The sequence below is a fragment of the Martes martes genome (assembly GCF_963455335.1).
Source record: "Martes martes genome assembly, chromosome: 15".
Lineage (NCBI taxonomy): Eukaryota > Metazoa > Chordata > Mammalia > Carnivora > Mustelidae > Martes > Martes martes.
The window spans coordinates 49,925,320-49,942,306 of NC_137903.1; the positions used below are offsets into that span (position 1 = coordinate 49,925,320).

The window sequence follows — 16,987 nt, forward strand, 5'->3', positions numbered from 1 at the left end:
GGCAAAGTGCAAGTGATTCTTCTCATTTATAGATGCAAAGATGAGATTCTGCATCACAAAATATATTTGAATCCAAAGGTGTGTTTCCAAAACTTTCCCTTCTAATATGATAATCTCTTAATGGATCACAGGAAGTATGCAAATGGCACTAGGATACATTACTGGGGCCTAATGGATTTGGATCTCCAAATACTGAGCACTCCACTGGGGTGGAGAAGGCGGGGTGAGAGTAGGAAAGAGTGTTTTTATCACTCCTTTGGGGTCTTAAGACACTTCCAGTGTGCTGTACTAGTAAGGATGTTCCTACTTCTTCCCTATACCCAGGGGAGATCTGTGGCCCTTTGAAGGGTAAGAATCAGTCTTTGCTGGCCATGGCTTGGAGCTGTAGGGGGACACCAAGTGGTTGTGTATTCAGGTTCTGGTTTTGATGTGTGCCCTGACCTCCTTTTCACAGAGGGTTTTTGTTTGTTTGTTTGTTTTTTGTTTTTTTAAGATTTTATTTATTTATTTGACAGAGAGAAATCACAAGTAGGCAGAGAGGCAGGCAAAGAGAGAGGGAGAAGCAGGCTGCTGGCTGAACAGAGAGCCTGATGCGGGGCTCGATCCCAGGACCCTGAGACCATGACCCGAGCCGAAGGCAGAGGCTTAACCCACTGAGCCACCCAGGCGCCCCTTCAGAGGTTTTAACCTGGCTCGATTATGATCTTGTGCTTCCAGTACTTGAGGGACCCCTGCTGGCAGAGGAGCAGCTTGGAAAAAAGCTGTGGTGTCCAGTCTAAGGGCCAAGAACCTAAAATACCAGGCAAGGGGCAACTCAGTCACAGGTAAGTATAGTTCTCAGGCCTCGGGTGTGCAAGGCCTGATTTGAATCCACCGGCTATGCAGTAAATAAGTGTAAGTGCTGGACCTGTGAGTCTTTCGCATGCTGCCTTTAGAGTCTTTCCACAGTTACCACATGAAAGGTCTGGGTGAAGACACTAAAAAGCCCATTCTTAAGAGAGAGAAGCCTGGATTTTGCTGTTACTCTACCATTTTTGGCTAAGTGCCTTTAGGCACCTTAAATACATCTAAATACATCTGAGCCATAGATTTTCTTCTTCAAGGTGGGATTAAAAATAATACCTCATCTGTTTTGAAGGTATACCACCGAACTAGGTAATCTCTTGAGGTGCTTTCCAGGTCTAAAACTGATGAGTCTCTAGATTCACAAATTTTACTTAGCGTAGCCAGGCTCAGTCATAACCTATGACACAAGACACTGTGATCTCCTAACTAGTAACCAGGTGAGAGCTGCTTTCTAAGAACCGGGATAGAGACGTCTAGAGAAATGTCTGAAGGTGACTCACCAAAAATACTCTTCACTCCCTGTTCTTCCACAAGATAATCCACATACTGACTGATGACTGAAAAGTTGATTTCTCTACAGGACACAGGAAAAAAATGGGGAAAAAAAGCATATTTAGACTTTAGATTATTATTCGACCAATCCTCAAATCTATAAACTGCTCTCTTTTGTTAATAGTTATTAAAAGTCCACCCAGCCATATTACACTAAATGAAATAAGTCAGTCAGAGAAAGACAAATACCATATGATTTCACTCGTATGCAGAATTTAAGAAACAAAACAGATAAACATAGGGGAAGGGAAGGAAAAATAAGACAAAAACAGAGAGGGAGGCAAACCATAGGGAACAAACTGAGGGTTGCTAGAGGGAAGGGGGTGGGAGGATGGGGTAACCAGGTGATGGGCATTAAGGAGGGCACTTGATGTAAAGAGCGCTGAGTGTCGTATGCGACTGACGAATCTTTCAACTCTACCCCTAAAAGTAATAATACACTATATATTAACTAAATTGAATTTAAAAAAAAAAGTCCACTTAGCCAATTTATAAAATTCTTAACTTGCTCTAAACAATGCCTGGATTTTTCCTTGTTTTTTTTGAGCCTGGTGATTTCTCTACTTATCCATATATGCCTCACTGACATGAGCAACACACCATTATTTTATCACAAAGGCTTTACCCCAAGTATATTTAAACTTTCCCACAAGTAACATTTAAAAATTAATTATTTGATAATCTTTTGCCCTTTTGGGGAAGAAGGATGATTGGGGCCATGGTTAAATGAGAATTTAATATTTTCCACTTGGTGAAAAGCAATCATTTTTTAAGCTTACAAGATAGGAAGTCTGGTCTTAATAATTTAAGAATTTTTGCACTTAATGTTTGTGAAAGCAAATGAAAGCTTCAGTTGTATTTGCCAGTTTTAATCAAAGAGGATTCACACTGGAGAGGAACTTTGCTCTCACGGCCTCTCAAAGCACAGTTTGTGGAAGAGCAGCATAGGGATCTGGGGTGTCTGCAAGAAGGTCAGAGTCCCAGGCCCCACACAGTCCCACCCAGTCAAAACCTGCATTGTAACAAGATCCCCCTGTGATCTGCATGTACTCAGCAGTCTGAAGGGCAAAGACCTTGTAAGGATCTGACGCTTAAGGCAATAAGGGTTCTTTTCCTTAAAATCATATTGATTTTTAAAATCTAGAAATTGGGGCGCCTGGGTGGCTCAGTGGGTTAAAGCCTCTGCCTTCGGCTCAGGTCAGGATCCCAGGGTCTTGGGATCGAGCCCCACATCAGGCTCTCTGCTCAACAGGGAGCTTGCTTCCATCTCTCTCTCTCTGCCTGCCTCTTTGCCTACTTGTGATCTGTCTGTCAAATAAATAAATAAAATCTTTTTAAAAAAGAAAATAAAATCTAGAAATTGATACACACACATTATATAAAGTGACCTGTTCTTAACCAAAATGCAGGTGAGGACGACAGGGTGGAGAGTGAAAATCCAAAGGAAAACTGTGGCTATGGCTCTAACGGGTATCACATGTCACCAAAGCCATGGTTATATCGCCAAGGACAAAAAGTACTAGTTGGCTCCATTTACATTTTTGTCAATGGGGCCAGAGAGTCCTTGTTTAATTTCAAACTTATTAACATCCTTTTACTTTCTGTGTTCTTTAACAAACCAAAACAAAACAAAAAATTGGATGCATACAGAAAACAAAGACATCAAAAGGTATTTGTCAAAGGTAACAGGAACACAAGGAATGAAAGCAAAAAATGCATAGGTGATCACTGTCCACAACATGCCAAAGACATCTGATACAGCCACTTGGGAGGAGTGCACCTGGGGGAGTTGTAAGGCCCCCAAGGGGAGCACACTCCCTCCATAATGGCTCGTGGTACTGTAACATTGCCCTCCCTGCCCCACTTGCTCAAATGCCAAATCCTGGCCTCTCAGTCTCGCTGAGCAGAGAGACTCCCTGAATGCACAATAGGAATAAACTTAGGTTGTTCTCACTTAAAGGGAGGAAAGGCAAGTTATCTGCCTAGACAATCTATGTCAACACCTTCATTTAGGTTAGCTTGACCTGCTCAACTTGAAATGTCCACGCCTCAGACATTCCTGACCATTTGGAACCTGCTCCTGGCTGCTTCCCTCAGCCCTTTACCGCTTGGCATAAGCTCTGAGATGCAGGAACAATCAGCAGCAGCTTTATTTGCAGGCTATAAACCCCAATTTTGTCTTGCGATGTCCCCCTACCAAAGCAAGCAACCAGGAAACAGCTCCTAATCACACTTGCGAATCACAGACTGGAAACAGGAAATACACCGAGTGGCCACAGCTTATGCTGGAATCAGAGATTCCAATGCAATGGCTGCCAAGCACTTTCACTTAAGTCTTGGTACCTCTGCATCCCATCCCAGCCCCGTACTCAAGATCGCCTGGAGTCGGCCTGGCTTTTTCACCAAGGAGGAGCCTGGAGAGCTCTGAATGGTCAAGGGCTGGAAGGTACTGTACTCTGATGTGTGTTCTTTTGGTTTAATCTAATGCTTCATCATTTGGAAAGGGAAGCTAGAGAGCTTGTTTCTATTTTCAGAAATACTGAAGGAGAGAAACTGTTTCTGTTGGGGTATGTATGTGTGTATCTCCAGTATGGACTCCAAGCTCAGTAGGGGCCCACACCACCAAGTCGGCCTCTAGCGGCCAGTCTACTACACGTGCTCAGCATTCTACGTGGCTCCAATGAAACACCCAGTCATTATTGCTGTTACTGCTTCTCATGATGGAACCCGGCAACACCTCACATATACCTCAGACCCTCATCAAAGTTCACATCTCTACTACCACGAGGATCATTTTGTAAATTGTTTATGCCCACCCTCCAGGCTAGAGCAAGGACTTCCTGAAGGCAGGCACGGGGCCTTTTACACCTGACTATCCCTTGTCTGCACCTGCATAGTGCAGAAGCACAAGGAGGATGAAACACCCATGATCTCTGCCTTCAAAGCAGCTGATCCCCACACCTGCAGGATACACGTAAACTTCATTATTAACTGAGGAAAGGAGATGGCATAGTGTACAAATAACTAGAATATTAAGGAATGTATGTTGGGGGCTATGACTAAGTTAGAAAGTGTACACGATTCAGAAGAGTCAGAAGAGGGACTAATCATTCCAATTAGGGAGGCTAGGAGAGGAGATTTCGAGGAGGAGGTGGGTCTGGAATAAACAGGACCAAATCCTGCGCTCTTCCTTTCCTCTGACGTTCTTGAGTTGCTGTCTGTCTGTCCCTGTCCTGGCGCCCCTCTCTTTCCATGGAGTTGGCTGAACCTTTAGGCAGATCTAGGCCCGCATATGAAATCCAGCGTTCCTTCTCCTTCCTCAGTGAACTCCACACTTCTCTCTGTGGCTTCAGTGAAGTGACTTCCATTTACACTCACCCCCTACTCCTTTAGGCTTTGCTGGATGACAGCTACGATTTCCCTCAGGTTAGGGGTGCTAACGGGTGATACATTATCTATCCCTTTAAGAAAGCAGTTTGTTGCTCCTTACAAAATGTCCCTAGCCTACAGGAGTGACACTAACGGTAGAATTTCTGGGCAGTGGCAGAGTCATCCCAAAATGTCCTTGGACAGGGTCTTTTGGAACTACCAAGTCCTCTTAGAGAAAAAGGTTGAAAAGAGATGGCTCCTAAATGTGTTTTGACTTTCACAATGTTATTAAACATTTGTTTCTGGTAAAAAAAAAAAAAAAAATTACTGAAAAGCCAGATCTGACAAGACCAGGCCTATATTTCTGTATAGCACCGAATGGTGGGGAGGAGCCGTGGTGGTCCCCTTTGGAGGCACAGAAGCCCCCAGACCACCTCAGGGATTTCAGGTCTCTGCCTGACGAGAGAGGCAAGTTTGCAGTCCTTGGCACTGTTGCTCAGTGGCTACAGTCACAAGTGAACCCAGGGAAATCACCCAGAGCTGTTATCCTAGCTGTCACAAAGGTACCCCAACAGCAGGCCAAGGTAGGAGCAGGATAATTCTCTCTGGGGACTTTGTTCCCTTCCCTGTTTTCCCACTGTAATCTGTCTCTCTGTGGTGTGTGGGCAGCCACTGTATCAGCTATCTGGAAGTCACTAGAGATAATGGGACCCGTAAGACTGGATTATTCTCCTCCCCACTGGATGGCGGTCTGGGAATCATTGCTCATGGAAGTGAGAGGTGGCACAAGCCAGTTCTCTTCCAAAGGCCGGACTGGCTTTCCATGGCCTGTCTCTTCCTTTGTGAGCCCCAAGAACACATCTAAATATTAGCCTCTTCAGGGCTGAAGGACTCTGAACCAAATACCATGCTTGCTAAAGTCACTCCCCTACTTAATTCCAATTTAGTATCTTAATTTCAATTACCATGGATTCAGATTCTTTGCTTTAGGTCCATGATTCTCCCTTAATTTTTCATGCTATAGAAGCTATGTCATTTATTTCTGAGAAGTACACACAATAAAAAGGGACAGGAAAAACCCACTCATTATCTCCTTGGAGATGATCCCTCTTATTAGTTTGATATTTTCTATTCACAAACACACAATGCAGGATTTTCTTAAATGAATATGGCCATATTGTACATAGTATTGTAATTATTTTTTCACTTAGCATGCCAAATTGAGTATTCTCCCACATCTTCAAACATCCTGTTCCTATACTGGCTACATAGCATTTCAATGTATGAATGAAAAGAATTTAGCTAATCCTCTACCTTTGGACATTCAGTTTACTTCCAAACCATGTAAGAGGAGAGAATGTTTATCCAATTATTTTTGCAACAAATTGAGGCCCTGAGTGGATACAGTCTGAAACAGCATGTAGGCTGTATCTCTTCTCTTAGGACAGAAGAGTAACAGAATTTTTCTGAAGTGGCTTTTCAGAGAAAAATCTCGACTGCTGTTCATTTCCTCTTCTAGTGTATGACACAAAGTGAAAGACTTCCACTTTATTTGAGAATACAGAATCACCAGGGAGGTCTTATAATTGGGACACATGTCAGAAAATTTGATGTTCCTTTTTTTCTTTTTGCCTTTTATATATAACTCTCACCATTCAAAATCAGATGGAAGTTATTTGTGCTTTTGGCCAAATAACTACTTGGCTACTTTAAAACTCCTTTGGCAGAGAAGTATTCAGGGACCGTAACTTCCCTGGCTTGCCAGAAAACATTCTGTTCTGGGAATCTGGGTCATACAGTCTCCTAACACAGTTCAAAAGACAATACACAACTCCGACTCTGGCGGTCCAGGCCCCTTCTGACTGGGGTAACCAGCTTGTTTTTACTACAGTGTGTTGTGAGGATTTCCATGGTGAAGCCCAAGGCATCTGAGGAAGAAAACAACATTTTTTTTTTTTTTTGACATTTTGGCCAATCTGAAATGGACTTTCTTTTCTTCTTTTTAAAAAGATTTTATTTGTCAGAAAAAGAGAGAGAGTCAAAGAGACAGAGCCCAAGCAAGGGGCTCAATCCAGGACCCCGGGATCATGACCGAGTTGAAGGCAGACGCTTAACTGACTGAGCCACCCAGGTGCCCATGAAATGGACTTTCTGTTTTAATGATTATACTTGGCCAAGGGAAGAAGTTACTTCTTGAAACAACTAAGGAAAGCAAGTGTCTTCTACTCTAGTGCAGAAAGATAAGAGTTGAGATGGGTAGAGAAAGATGTTTCTCTCTGGCTCCATGGCTGGGCGCACTGTGTGAATGTTTAGGGTCTTGGTCTCATCAACTGTGGAAACAGAGGTGGCAGTTCTCTTTCAGAGTTGTTACAAAGATTGAACTGGAATATGTACGTTAAAATGCCAGCACGACTGACACGTAGTGTTTAGCCAATCAGTGTTAGCTTCTTTTCCTCACGAAATAACAAAATTTAGCATTCACTGTGCTAGATACTGAAGATGCAAGGATAAATAAGAAACCGGCTCAGTCCTTGTGTATTGCCTGATGCTCCGTAAATATCTGTGAAATAAGGTTAAGCAGCTCAAAGCCTACTGGGAGAGACAGGAAGGTAACAAGCAGTTATTATAGTAATTTTCTTCCTTTTTTTTAATTTTTAAAGATTTTTTTAATTTATTTGACAGAGAGAGAGATTACAAGTAGGCAGAGAGACAGGCAGAGAAAGAGGGGGAAGCAGGCTCCCCGCCGAGCAGAGAGCCTGATGTGGGGCTCAATCCCAGGACCCTGAGATCATGACCTGAGCCGAAGGCAGAGGTTTAACCCACTGAGCCACCCAGACGCCCCTATAGTAATTCTCCTTAAATAATTCTGATGTAATGTGAAAAGGTGTGCACAGGCTGTTGTGGGAGCACAGGGGGAAGGACTCTGAAATTCTTTATAGGAAATGGGGAAGCAGCAGCAGAGGATGGTTTTGATGGATGAGCAGAAGTGTTCATGTGGAGTCGAGAGAGGAGAGCAGAGTGGTAGAAAAAGGCAGAGGAAACTGGATGTGTAAAGGCATGGAGGGAAGAAAGAACATGACATGCTTGGGGGCAAAAGAAATGTCGCAGGAGAGGTAATCCAGATAGTCTGGGCTTTAACTTCAGATCATTTCATCTCAGACTTTAATGTGCTAAAGAATCATCCAGGGACAGGTAAAATGCAGGTTCTGATTTAGTGGTATGTAGGAGGACGTGAGATTCTGCCTTTCTAGCAGGTTCCTATGTGATACAGAGCAAACAGTCCAAGGACCAGGTGACAGAGTAGTAAGGCTTCAACACAAGGGGATCAGCAGAGTCTTAAAGAGGGAAGTGACACAATTAGATTTATTTATGAGGACGCTCACTGGGCTGCAGTGTGCAGGTTGGACTGGGGCCAAAGACCCTTTGTATATTCTTCCTGGGGATCACTACAACATCCCTCAGGACGTAACAGCAGAGGGCTGTGCTCCTTGAATTCAAATGGGACCTGGAGATGATACGGCTGAACCCTTTCCAGAATATGAAAAAGAACATTTAGCAGGTGACAAGACCTCCCCAGGGTCAGAGAGCTAATTGGTGGTAAAGCTAGGGGTCAAGAACCCAGATACTCTAACTAAAATCCATTTAACCATGTTCTTCCTGCCAACTTCCCCACTTCAGAACACTAACCCAATTCAGAATTGCATCTGGGTATTTCTTAGAATTATAAAGAAAAAGGGACGCAGGGGGAATAGTTCTTGTTCAGCCATTCTCAATCATGGAGACTATGGCTTACTTTATGAACCAGGTTAGGAAAACTCCCATGACTGGCAGGTCACTAGGCAGAATTTCCAGTTATTCAATTCCATGTGACCCTTCTTTCTGTCTCCTGGAGACATGTCATAAGTTCACACTTCCCGGGGTGCCTGGGTGGCTCAGTGGGTTAAAGCCTCTGCCTTCGGCTCAGGTCATGATCTCAGGGTCCTGGGATCAAGCCCCGCATCGGGCTGTCTGCTCAGTGGGGAGCCTGCTTCCCTCTCTTTCTCCCTGCCTCTCTGCCTACTTGTGATCTCTGTCTGTCAAATAAATAAATAAATAAATAAATCCTTAAAAAAAAAAAGTTCACACTCCCCTGTGGGCAAGTAGGCAAATGCCCATCTGTTCTCAGATCTTGCTGTTCTCAGATCCAATCTTGCTTTGTACCCACAGTGATGTCTGGATGGGGCAGGTGGTGGGAGAAAGGGGAGCTAATATAGCTTACATGCCTACTATGTGCTCTGTACTGACACACACTGCAATTTAATTTAATTCTTAATGCCCTTGCAAAAAAAAAAGCATTCTTATTTTGACACATCATCAGGAAAGTAAAGGTCCTAGAAAATCCTAGAAGGGAAAAGACTTGATGAAAAAAAGAAGAAACAGAGAAATGGAGGAAGAAGGGCCAAAGGTATTGCAGACTGGAGAAGGATCCAGAAAACAGAGTCATTTATCTCCACACATGGGGCCTGATGTTTCCAGAAACAGCAGAATAGGGAGGAAGAACACACCAAAACTCTCAGTGAGTCCTAAATGAACAATTGAGCCTGTTGGAGGAGTCTCTTCTAGGCTGAGGGCTCTGATTAAAAAGGTTAAAGCAGCATCAACCAGATGTAGTTGTAGTCAGCCTGCAAACAGGATGCTTCTCAGTAACAGGAAGTGAATCCAGCCTGCTCATGCAATCACATGATGGATCTGTTTTATCGGCAGTAAGCGGCTAAAACATCGACAAAGAGCTGACTTCGGTCTTCCCCTGGACTTATGGAAATGGAGAAGCAACAGGAAAAACATTGCTATGAATCACTGAGTAATCTAAACGCCATCTCAGCAAGAATTTGATGCAGAGCTAGATGGGATTTTTCATGAAGCTTAGGAACTGGAGGTCTTGAACTCCAGTGATCTAAGGGTAAACTGTGATACGGCCAACTTTGCATGAGAATACTATGTCGTAAGAAATGTCACTTATCGGAGTGCCTGGGTGGCTCAGATGGTTACATGTCTGCCTTCCGCTCAGGTCATGATCTCTAGGTCCTGGGATCGAGCCCCATGTCCAGCTCCCAGCTCAGTGGGGGGCCTGTTTCTGCCTCTCCCCCCCCCCCCCGCCCCGTGCTCTCTCTGCCTCTCTCTCTCTCTCAAATAAATAAATAAAATCTTAAAAAAAAAAAAGAAATTTCACTTATTTTTAAAGGGGTAGGGTTAAGGTTTATAAATTCAGCAACAGAAGACCAAAAAAATAAAAGCCTTTCTTAAAGATCTCTTAAATGCCGCAGCTTCCTTTCATCCCCGTCTGGTTCATATAAACATACTGACCTAGGTGCCTCCTGACCCTGTGCTGAGCACCATTATATGGATCGTCTCACTTTAACACCCAGAACTCTAACACGCAGGTTAATTATTGTATTTTATAGAGAAAGAAAGGAGAAGCTTAAAGAAACCAGAATTGTGCTTTGGCAGATTGACCCCTCTAAAGGGTCAAAAGCATTTAGATCCAGGTGCATAAATCCCCTTTTCGTCCACGGCAATGTCCAGAGAGCGGTTCTACACCTGTGGCAGGTGACTGTTAGCAGACAGCAGGAGCAAAGCGCCTGCCGTAACATTCCCCCAGGAGTGAAGGCGCTCGTCTGGGGAATGAGTTCTCAGCAATCATCTGTTGTTACCTCCCACTCCCACAGGTCCCCAGTGTTTAACCCATGTTGAAATGAGACTGTAACATACTTTACGGGGTCCACCTTGCAGCTAACTTCCCCTCTTTCCTCAGCGGAGGACATTTTCTTCACATCTATGAATAGACTGAGATAGAATCATGCAGCTCTCTAGGGACAGGATCTATCTAGAGGGGCTAGGCCAGGGCTTGGGAGCAAATCCTGCTAAAATGAGATTCTCCTCATGCAATTCCATTAGCCTCATTTGGGAAAGCCAGGCCTCTGATGAAATCCAAGGAGATTTTATATCGTGGCACTATAGATACTGGGAGAAAGGCAAGATGCCGTATCTTACATTTCTTCTGCACTTTGTGATACAGAGACTCTTCTCTGACTTGGGATCAGAGACAGTACAGGTGGCGGGGGGAGATGACTGACAGAAGCGGCCATTGGCAAGAGTACTGCACAGGTGCAGAATCTAAGTGACTGCCATTATAGAGAACTTCTGTCCCTTTTGATGGAGAACAGATTCCCCTTGGGTCCCAAATGATAGTTACCCATGCTCAGTCATTGGCGTGATGGTTGCAGCAACGAGACCTTGAAGCTTCTTCTTTGGAGAGGCCATTGAGCTGCTGAAAAAAGTCTGCAAAACATACAGTGTAATTCTTCTCCTTCTTCAAGGAATGTCCATTAATGATAAAACTCCCAGGCAAAGTCCATTCCCAGTTTAGAACTGTGAAAAATGCTTACAAGTACACAAACACACAGAGCAATCGAAAAGAATGTAACATGTAAAGCTTAATTCTGCAGAGGAAACTGTTTTTCAGACAGGAGAAGGGGGGGGGAGACAAGAAGGGAGCAGTATCTGGGAAAGCACGAAGAGAAAGGCTTCCCACATTATCTATACAGCTAATTCAGGCAGTCTGAAACCTCAAAGAACAGGGGTAAACAACAGCTAACCCAAGAAAGAACATGAATATAACTCAGGGAAGTCAAGTATATAAAAAATTACTATTACTTAAATTGTAATTTGGTCAGGACAAAAGAGACATCCCTTTCCTTTTCCATATCTTCATTCTTTTAAGCAACAATCTCACCTAAAACCAACACTTAGGAGTTTTAAGGCTTCAGTGCGACTATCTTCAGATTTTACCCAACTATCCTTTCATATTCTAATTCCGACCAGTTTTGCCCTTTTTTCCTACGTCTAGTAAACCATGTAAACTCTATCATAATTGTCTATTCACCTCTTCCCGACTAGATCAAGCTCCCAAGGACAGGGAATGCATTTCACTTGCCTTTGCTTTTCCTGCACTGAGTTACCTGCTGGACACCTTGTGTTCAATTAAAAAATGATGAACATGTGGGTAACTTAGTGATGTTTTCAGACTGTAGCTGGGTGATGACTTCCATAGACAGGGAGATCACTGCTCAGAGACTCAAGATGACCCCACTCACTTGGGGGCAAAATGATCCCTCACTATCTGACAGAGGGTACACCTATTATGCCAGTGGAAAAGTCTAGAAGTTGTGGAAAACAGGCAATGAGAGGCAACAGAGTATCCTAGTTAATAGCCTGGATTCCGCAGGCCGAATTCTGGTTCAGCTCTCAGCTTTGCCACTTACTAATCACAGAAGTCTTACTATATTTTGAGCTGTAAGACATAAAAATTCAAAGCCACGAATGTAAAGTCTAACAACTGCAGAAGAAAATAAAAGTATAATCAGAGTGTATCTGGTGACAACCGGACAAAAGATGGCTGGCTTAGAGCCCGCTTAGAGCAAGCACCAGTGATGTTTATGGGTAACAGAGAATAAGGGGTATGTTACAGTCCTGAGGTCACTGGCATATTTAAAAACCCAATGCTCGCTACACTTAAATTTTACCCATGTAATGTAATAATTACGAACGATCTCATTTTGTTTGCTCTTTATAACTGTTCATTTCGACCCCCTAAATGGGAGTATAAACTTACAGAGTACATATAACTGTATCTTCTACTTTTTCTGTATCTCCTAAGAGTTCTGGCTCTGGTAAGCCCTTGAAGCCAGAAACAGGACAAAACAAGGACAAAGACATGGAAGGGGACAATATGGCAGAATTCACTGCTTTTGTAGAAAGCCAATGTGATACTTTCCCTTACAAACAGGTATGTGTCCCTAGCAAAACTTGCTCCTGAAATTAAGCCCAAATCCTTCAAGTAGTTTTGTTCTGCACTGAAGGGCAATAAAGGGGAATATAAAAAAACCTGATATACAGGATTCTAGGATTTCTCTGACTTTTCCTAGTTTGAAGATGAGACTAACATCCTGTAGGAGGTTTTGAGAGATAAATGAGGTCCTTTGGGAAAGCACAAGGCCATGACACAGGCCCTGTGTATCCCAGAGGAAGGTCTGTGCATTAACTGAAACGGACGCGATGCCTGCTGCCTATCTTTACCAGGCACTCCTGCAAGCGTCTGAACTCAGGACACCTGCCAACTTGTCCCCCAAGATTTCTTCCTTTGTTCCTTATAGCGGAGGGGTTGGAGCACTAGCTCTGGATTCAGACATCCTGGCTCCAGCACTTACCAGCGGGGCGACCCTGGAACTGTTACTCACCTTCTCTGAGAGGCAGTTTTCACCCCTGTAAATAATAGTAGTCATATTTCAGAGGTTGTTGAGAGTAAAATGAATGAATTTTCATGGAATGATTAACAAGAGTGCCAGACACACCATAAGTACAACTATGAAGTCTTCTCAGATGGCTATAGGACATTAGCAAGTATTACTGTTTTTACCAGCACCCTCTTTCCTGTCATCTCAGCTTTGCTGGTATTGCTTCTCTGACTCTCACTACTCTGGTCCATTCTGGGACTAAGTCGTTTCAATGCTCTTAGCTTCCTTCCCTGCAATCCTCCCCCTCACCCCCCTCCCTCCCCCCCTCAGAACTAACCCTTTGTTACCTCTTATCTAGACCGAAGGGCACAACCTCAGGTCCAAGGGGCCCAAAGGGGCTCAAGAAGGTGCAAATGATAAGACTCTCACAAGCTAGGTTCAACACTAAAATCTCCTAATTCAAACCCTACCAGGCTGTTCCCATTAGACTTCTGTATTCTGAGCTTTTAGCCATATTTATTTCATACTTAAGACAACCACGCTGATATTCTAGGACTGTCAAGAAGCTTGGATGGTTAGTTTTACACATGCTTTTGATTGAAAGAAATAAAACTAAGTGCATGTAGATGCAATTTGGTTAAAAATTTTCAAAAACATAGAGCCTGTAGGGGGTGTGGGGTCAGAGTTGGGAATTGCACTAATCCCCGCTCTCCTCCTCCAATCCACGTAGGCTGCCTGGTCAATCTGGTGGCACAGACATTTCTGGTCCTGTCTTTGCCTTGCTCAGAAAATGCCACTAATGCCTCCCTGGCTTCTGTAGGAGAAATACCAAACTCCCTGGTGTATGTTTGTGCACGGATCTCTTCATGCCTGAAGTGCACTAGCTCAACTGATCCCTGTTGCTCGTTTCCATGTCTGGCCTGCTTTCTCCCTCCTGAGGCTCTCCCATCTGGAATGACATTATCTCCCACTTCAGCCAACTTTTAAAACTCACTGAAAAGCTGGAGGACATCCCCTGACTCCCCAAGAGGAAGATAATTTCTTTCTCCTCAAAATTCCCTCAAACACTTGTTTTTCCTTCAAAATTTTATCAGTTATTAGGATAGTTTCTGGCTCTCTTCTACGGCGAAAGCCACCAGGGGGCAGGAACGGCTTAAAAAAAACAACAACAAAAACCTATCTTTCTGCAGAGAGCAATACACTAAGTGAGCAAAATTTGCTGACTTTGTGAACACTGAAACTCCAGGAAGAGATGGGGCAAAAGGATCACGACACTAACAGATAATGGTTTTTCATAAAATTGAATTTTTAAATAAACTTGGTAATATCCAGCTTTGGTATTCTCTATAGCTTGTATCACAAGCAAATGGTCAGAATGTTCTCCAGCCTAAGGCTTAGCGTGAACATTGAATGTTAACACTGAAACGCTGGGGAGGGGTCATTACTCTTGAAACCCTGCACCAAGACAACACTTAGTACAAAGAATTCAAGTTGCCTAAGTCAATTCTCTTAAAAGGACAAAGTTTAAAACAACAACAACAACAACAACAACAACAAAAACAACCTCTGGAGAAGAAGGATGCAGCTCTGGGTATGGTGAATGAAATACGTAGAAAAGAAAGAGAAAATGGAGAAAGTAAAGAAAGAGAAAAATAAAATGCAGAAATATAACCAAGTTCCCATAAATAAAAATGACTGGATCAAAGGCCCTCGCTAAAGTCCGTTTCGCTCCACCTCAGGTCACTTTGAGGCGAGGAGCCTTAGGGAAAGCTACGCGGTCCTGAAAGCATCCAGGGGAGTGGTCCCTCCGCCCGCGGCGGTGCGGACGCTCGCTCCAGGCGGAAGGGTGTCGCGTTCACACTTCCTCTAGACCCGCGTTCCCAGCTCTTCTGCCCTCCCCTCTCCTCCCGGCCGTCCCCATCCCCCTCCCAGCCCCGAGTCCCGTCCCCGCGTCCCTCTGCCCCCACCCCCCGGGGGGCTGGTGGTCTCCCTCCGTCCCAACACCCCGCGCGGGCCGCGCTCACCGCATGCGCCCGGGTCCGCCTCGCCCGCCGTGGCAGCCGCCGCCGCTCCGCGCCCCCGCCGCGGCCTTTGTCGCCTCGGCGGCCGCACCACGTGCCCCCACGCCCGGGACCCGGGGACCGCGGGGCCGGCCTCTGTACCCGCGGCGCGCGAGGAGGCGCGCCCCCGCAGTCGCGCGCTCCGCGCCCCCGAGACGCTGCGCACGCGTGCAGACCCCCCGCCCCGCCCCGTCGGCGTTACCTGGTGGGTGTGGGTGAGGCGGCGAGGGGATGGTCGGCTCCTGAGCTGGCACCTGGGGACCCGTGGCTCGTGCTGCCGCGCGCCTGGATTCCGCGGGGGCAAGTCTCTTCCTCTTCTGCTCAGCCGGTCCTTCCGCTTGCCGACGCCTCCTGGGCTCTCTTTCGCCCGAACTACTGACCAGGGCCTGCGGCAACAGGTATTCTCGTTGTGGGCTTTGAAATTCCTGCCGTTTGAACTCTGCCTGCCCGTCGGGGATTTTGTGCTGTTCTGGCTGGTGCTGCTGCCCCAACCCCACCTGCTGTCATCTTCAAAGGAGATAACGGATAGTAAAAGCGGATTAGTTACTAAAGTGGCATATTTCCTTTATATTCTGGAGAACAGTTGAGTTTTGAAAGGGAGAAATAATTTTAAACAAAATATCTCTACTTGCAGGGATATCGAGAGTTCATTTTCTAATACGTACCGTGCTAATAAATCACACAGCAATAAAGGAGTCCTCAGCTCCCTCTTGCAAAAGTGAATTAACCTCAATTTTCCATAAAAGGCAGTGGCCGAAGGTTATTTCATTTAGAGAAAATAAATTTCCCAAAGGGCTTTCTAGTTTGCACCATGCTTTTAAATCCATTCTAGAGGTTCTTTCATTGCACACGACTCTAGAAATTAATTCATTAATCAATTCATAGAACAATCCTTTGTGGTGGGTACTGTTTTTTAAGTTCATATTTTACAGTTGAGAAAATCATCATCCCATTCAGAGACGTAAAGAGTTTAAGTGATTTGCCAAAGGCCATCGGCCCATGAGTAGTTGAGAGGCGATTTGAATTCAAGTAGTCTGGAGGGTGATACTTTTAATCAGTACTCTTTGTTATCCTGCAAAAAAGGAAAGGGAAAATCCTAGATTTGTCTGGTCATGTTGACAAGCGTATTATATCCTAATGGGACAATGTTAGTAATTTTTTTTTCCCGGAGTCACACTTTAATGTATGCAAAATTAAATATTTCAGTACCAAAAATGTATAGTACATTAGGTTTAATATTGTCAACCAATAAACTAATATGCTAAATGAATAAATTACTGTTTAAATAAATATGGTAGTACAAAGCAATGCCTTCTAGTAATGTGTTAGGGTTTGCTAAGAAACACGTGCTAAAATGGGATTTGATGTGTAGGAAATATATTGGGGGAGGGACCCAGAGAAGGCAAGGAGAGCCTTGATTAAAATCACTGTTTAAATAAATATGGCAGGGGCGCCTGGGTGGCTCAGTGGGTTAAAGCCTCTGCCTTCGGCTCAGGTCATGATCCCAGGGTCCTGGGATCGAGACTCAGCCCCACATCAGGCTGCCCTCAGCAGGGAGCCTGCTTCCCCCTCTCTCTCTGCCTGCCTCTCTGCCTACTTGTGATCCCTGTCTGTCAAATAAATAAATAAAATCTTTAAAAATAAACAAACAAATAAATAAATAAATATGGCAGTACAAAGCAATGCCTTCTAGTAATGTGTTAGGGTTTACTAAGAAACACATGCTAAAATGGGATTTGATGTGCAGGAAATATATTGGGGGAGGGACCCAGAGAAGGCAGGGAGAGCCTTGATTATCATTCAGGGCTGACATCTGTGGAAGAAGCTGTGGAAAGAAGAAGGTGGGGAAGGACGAGTCCCACTGGAATGAGGGAGGGAGCACATAAT

General features: G+C 44.5%; 1 protein-coding gene across 3 annotated transcripts in view; it reads right to left on the reverse strand.

Moving 5' to 3' along the window:
* NPL (N-acetylneuraminate pyruvate lyase) overlaps nt 1-15,459 on the reverse strand; it is a 36,637-nt gene extending 21,178 nt beyond the window's left edge. The window contains exons 1-4 of one of the 3 annotated variants that reach the window (XM_080824661.1): nt 15,303-15,459; nt 13,044-13,068; nt 11,000-11,085; nt 1,347-1,420 (exon numbers count right to left, since the gene is read on the reverse strand). In XM_080824661.1, the coding sequence (XP_080680787.1) occupies nt 1,347-1,420; nt 11,000-11,067 (142 nt within the window). In that variant the 5' untranslated portion in view covers nt 11,068-11,085; nt 13,044-13,068; nt 15,303-15,459. Of the gene's footprint in view, nt 1-1,346; nt 1,421-10,999; nt 11,086-13,043; nt 13,069-15,064; nt 15,166-15,302 lie in introns of those variants that run through there. The other 2 variants (XM_080824660.1, XM_080824662.1) reach the window with 2 other exon arrangements.
* Nucleotides 15,460-16,987: the final 1,528 nt, after the last annotated feature.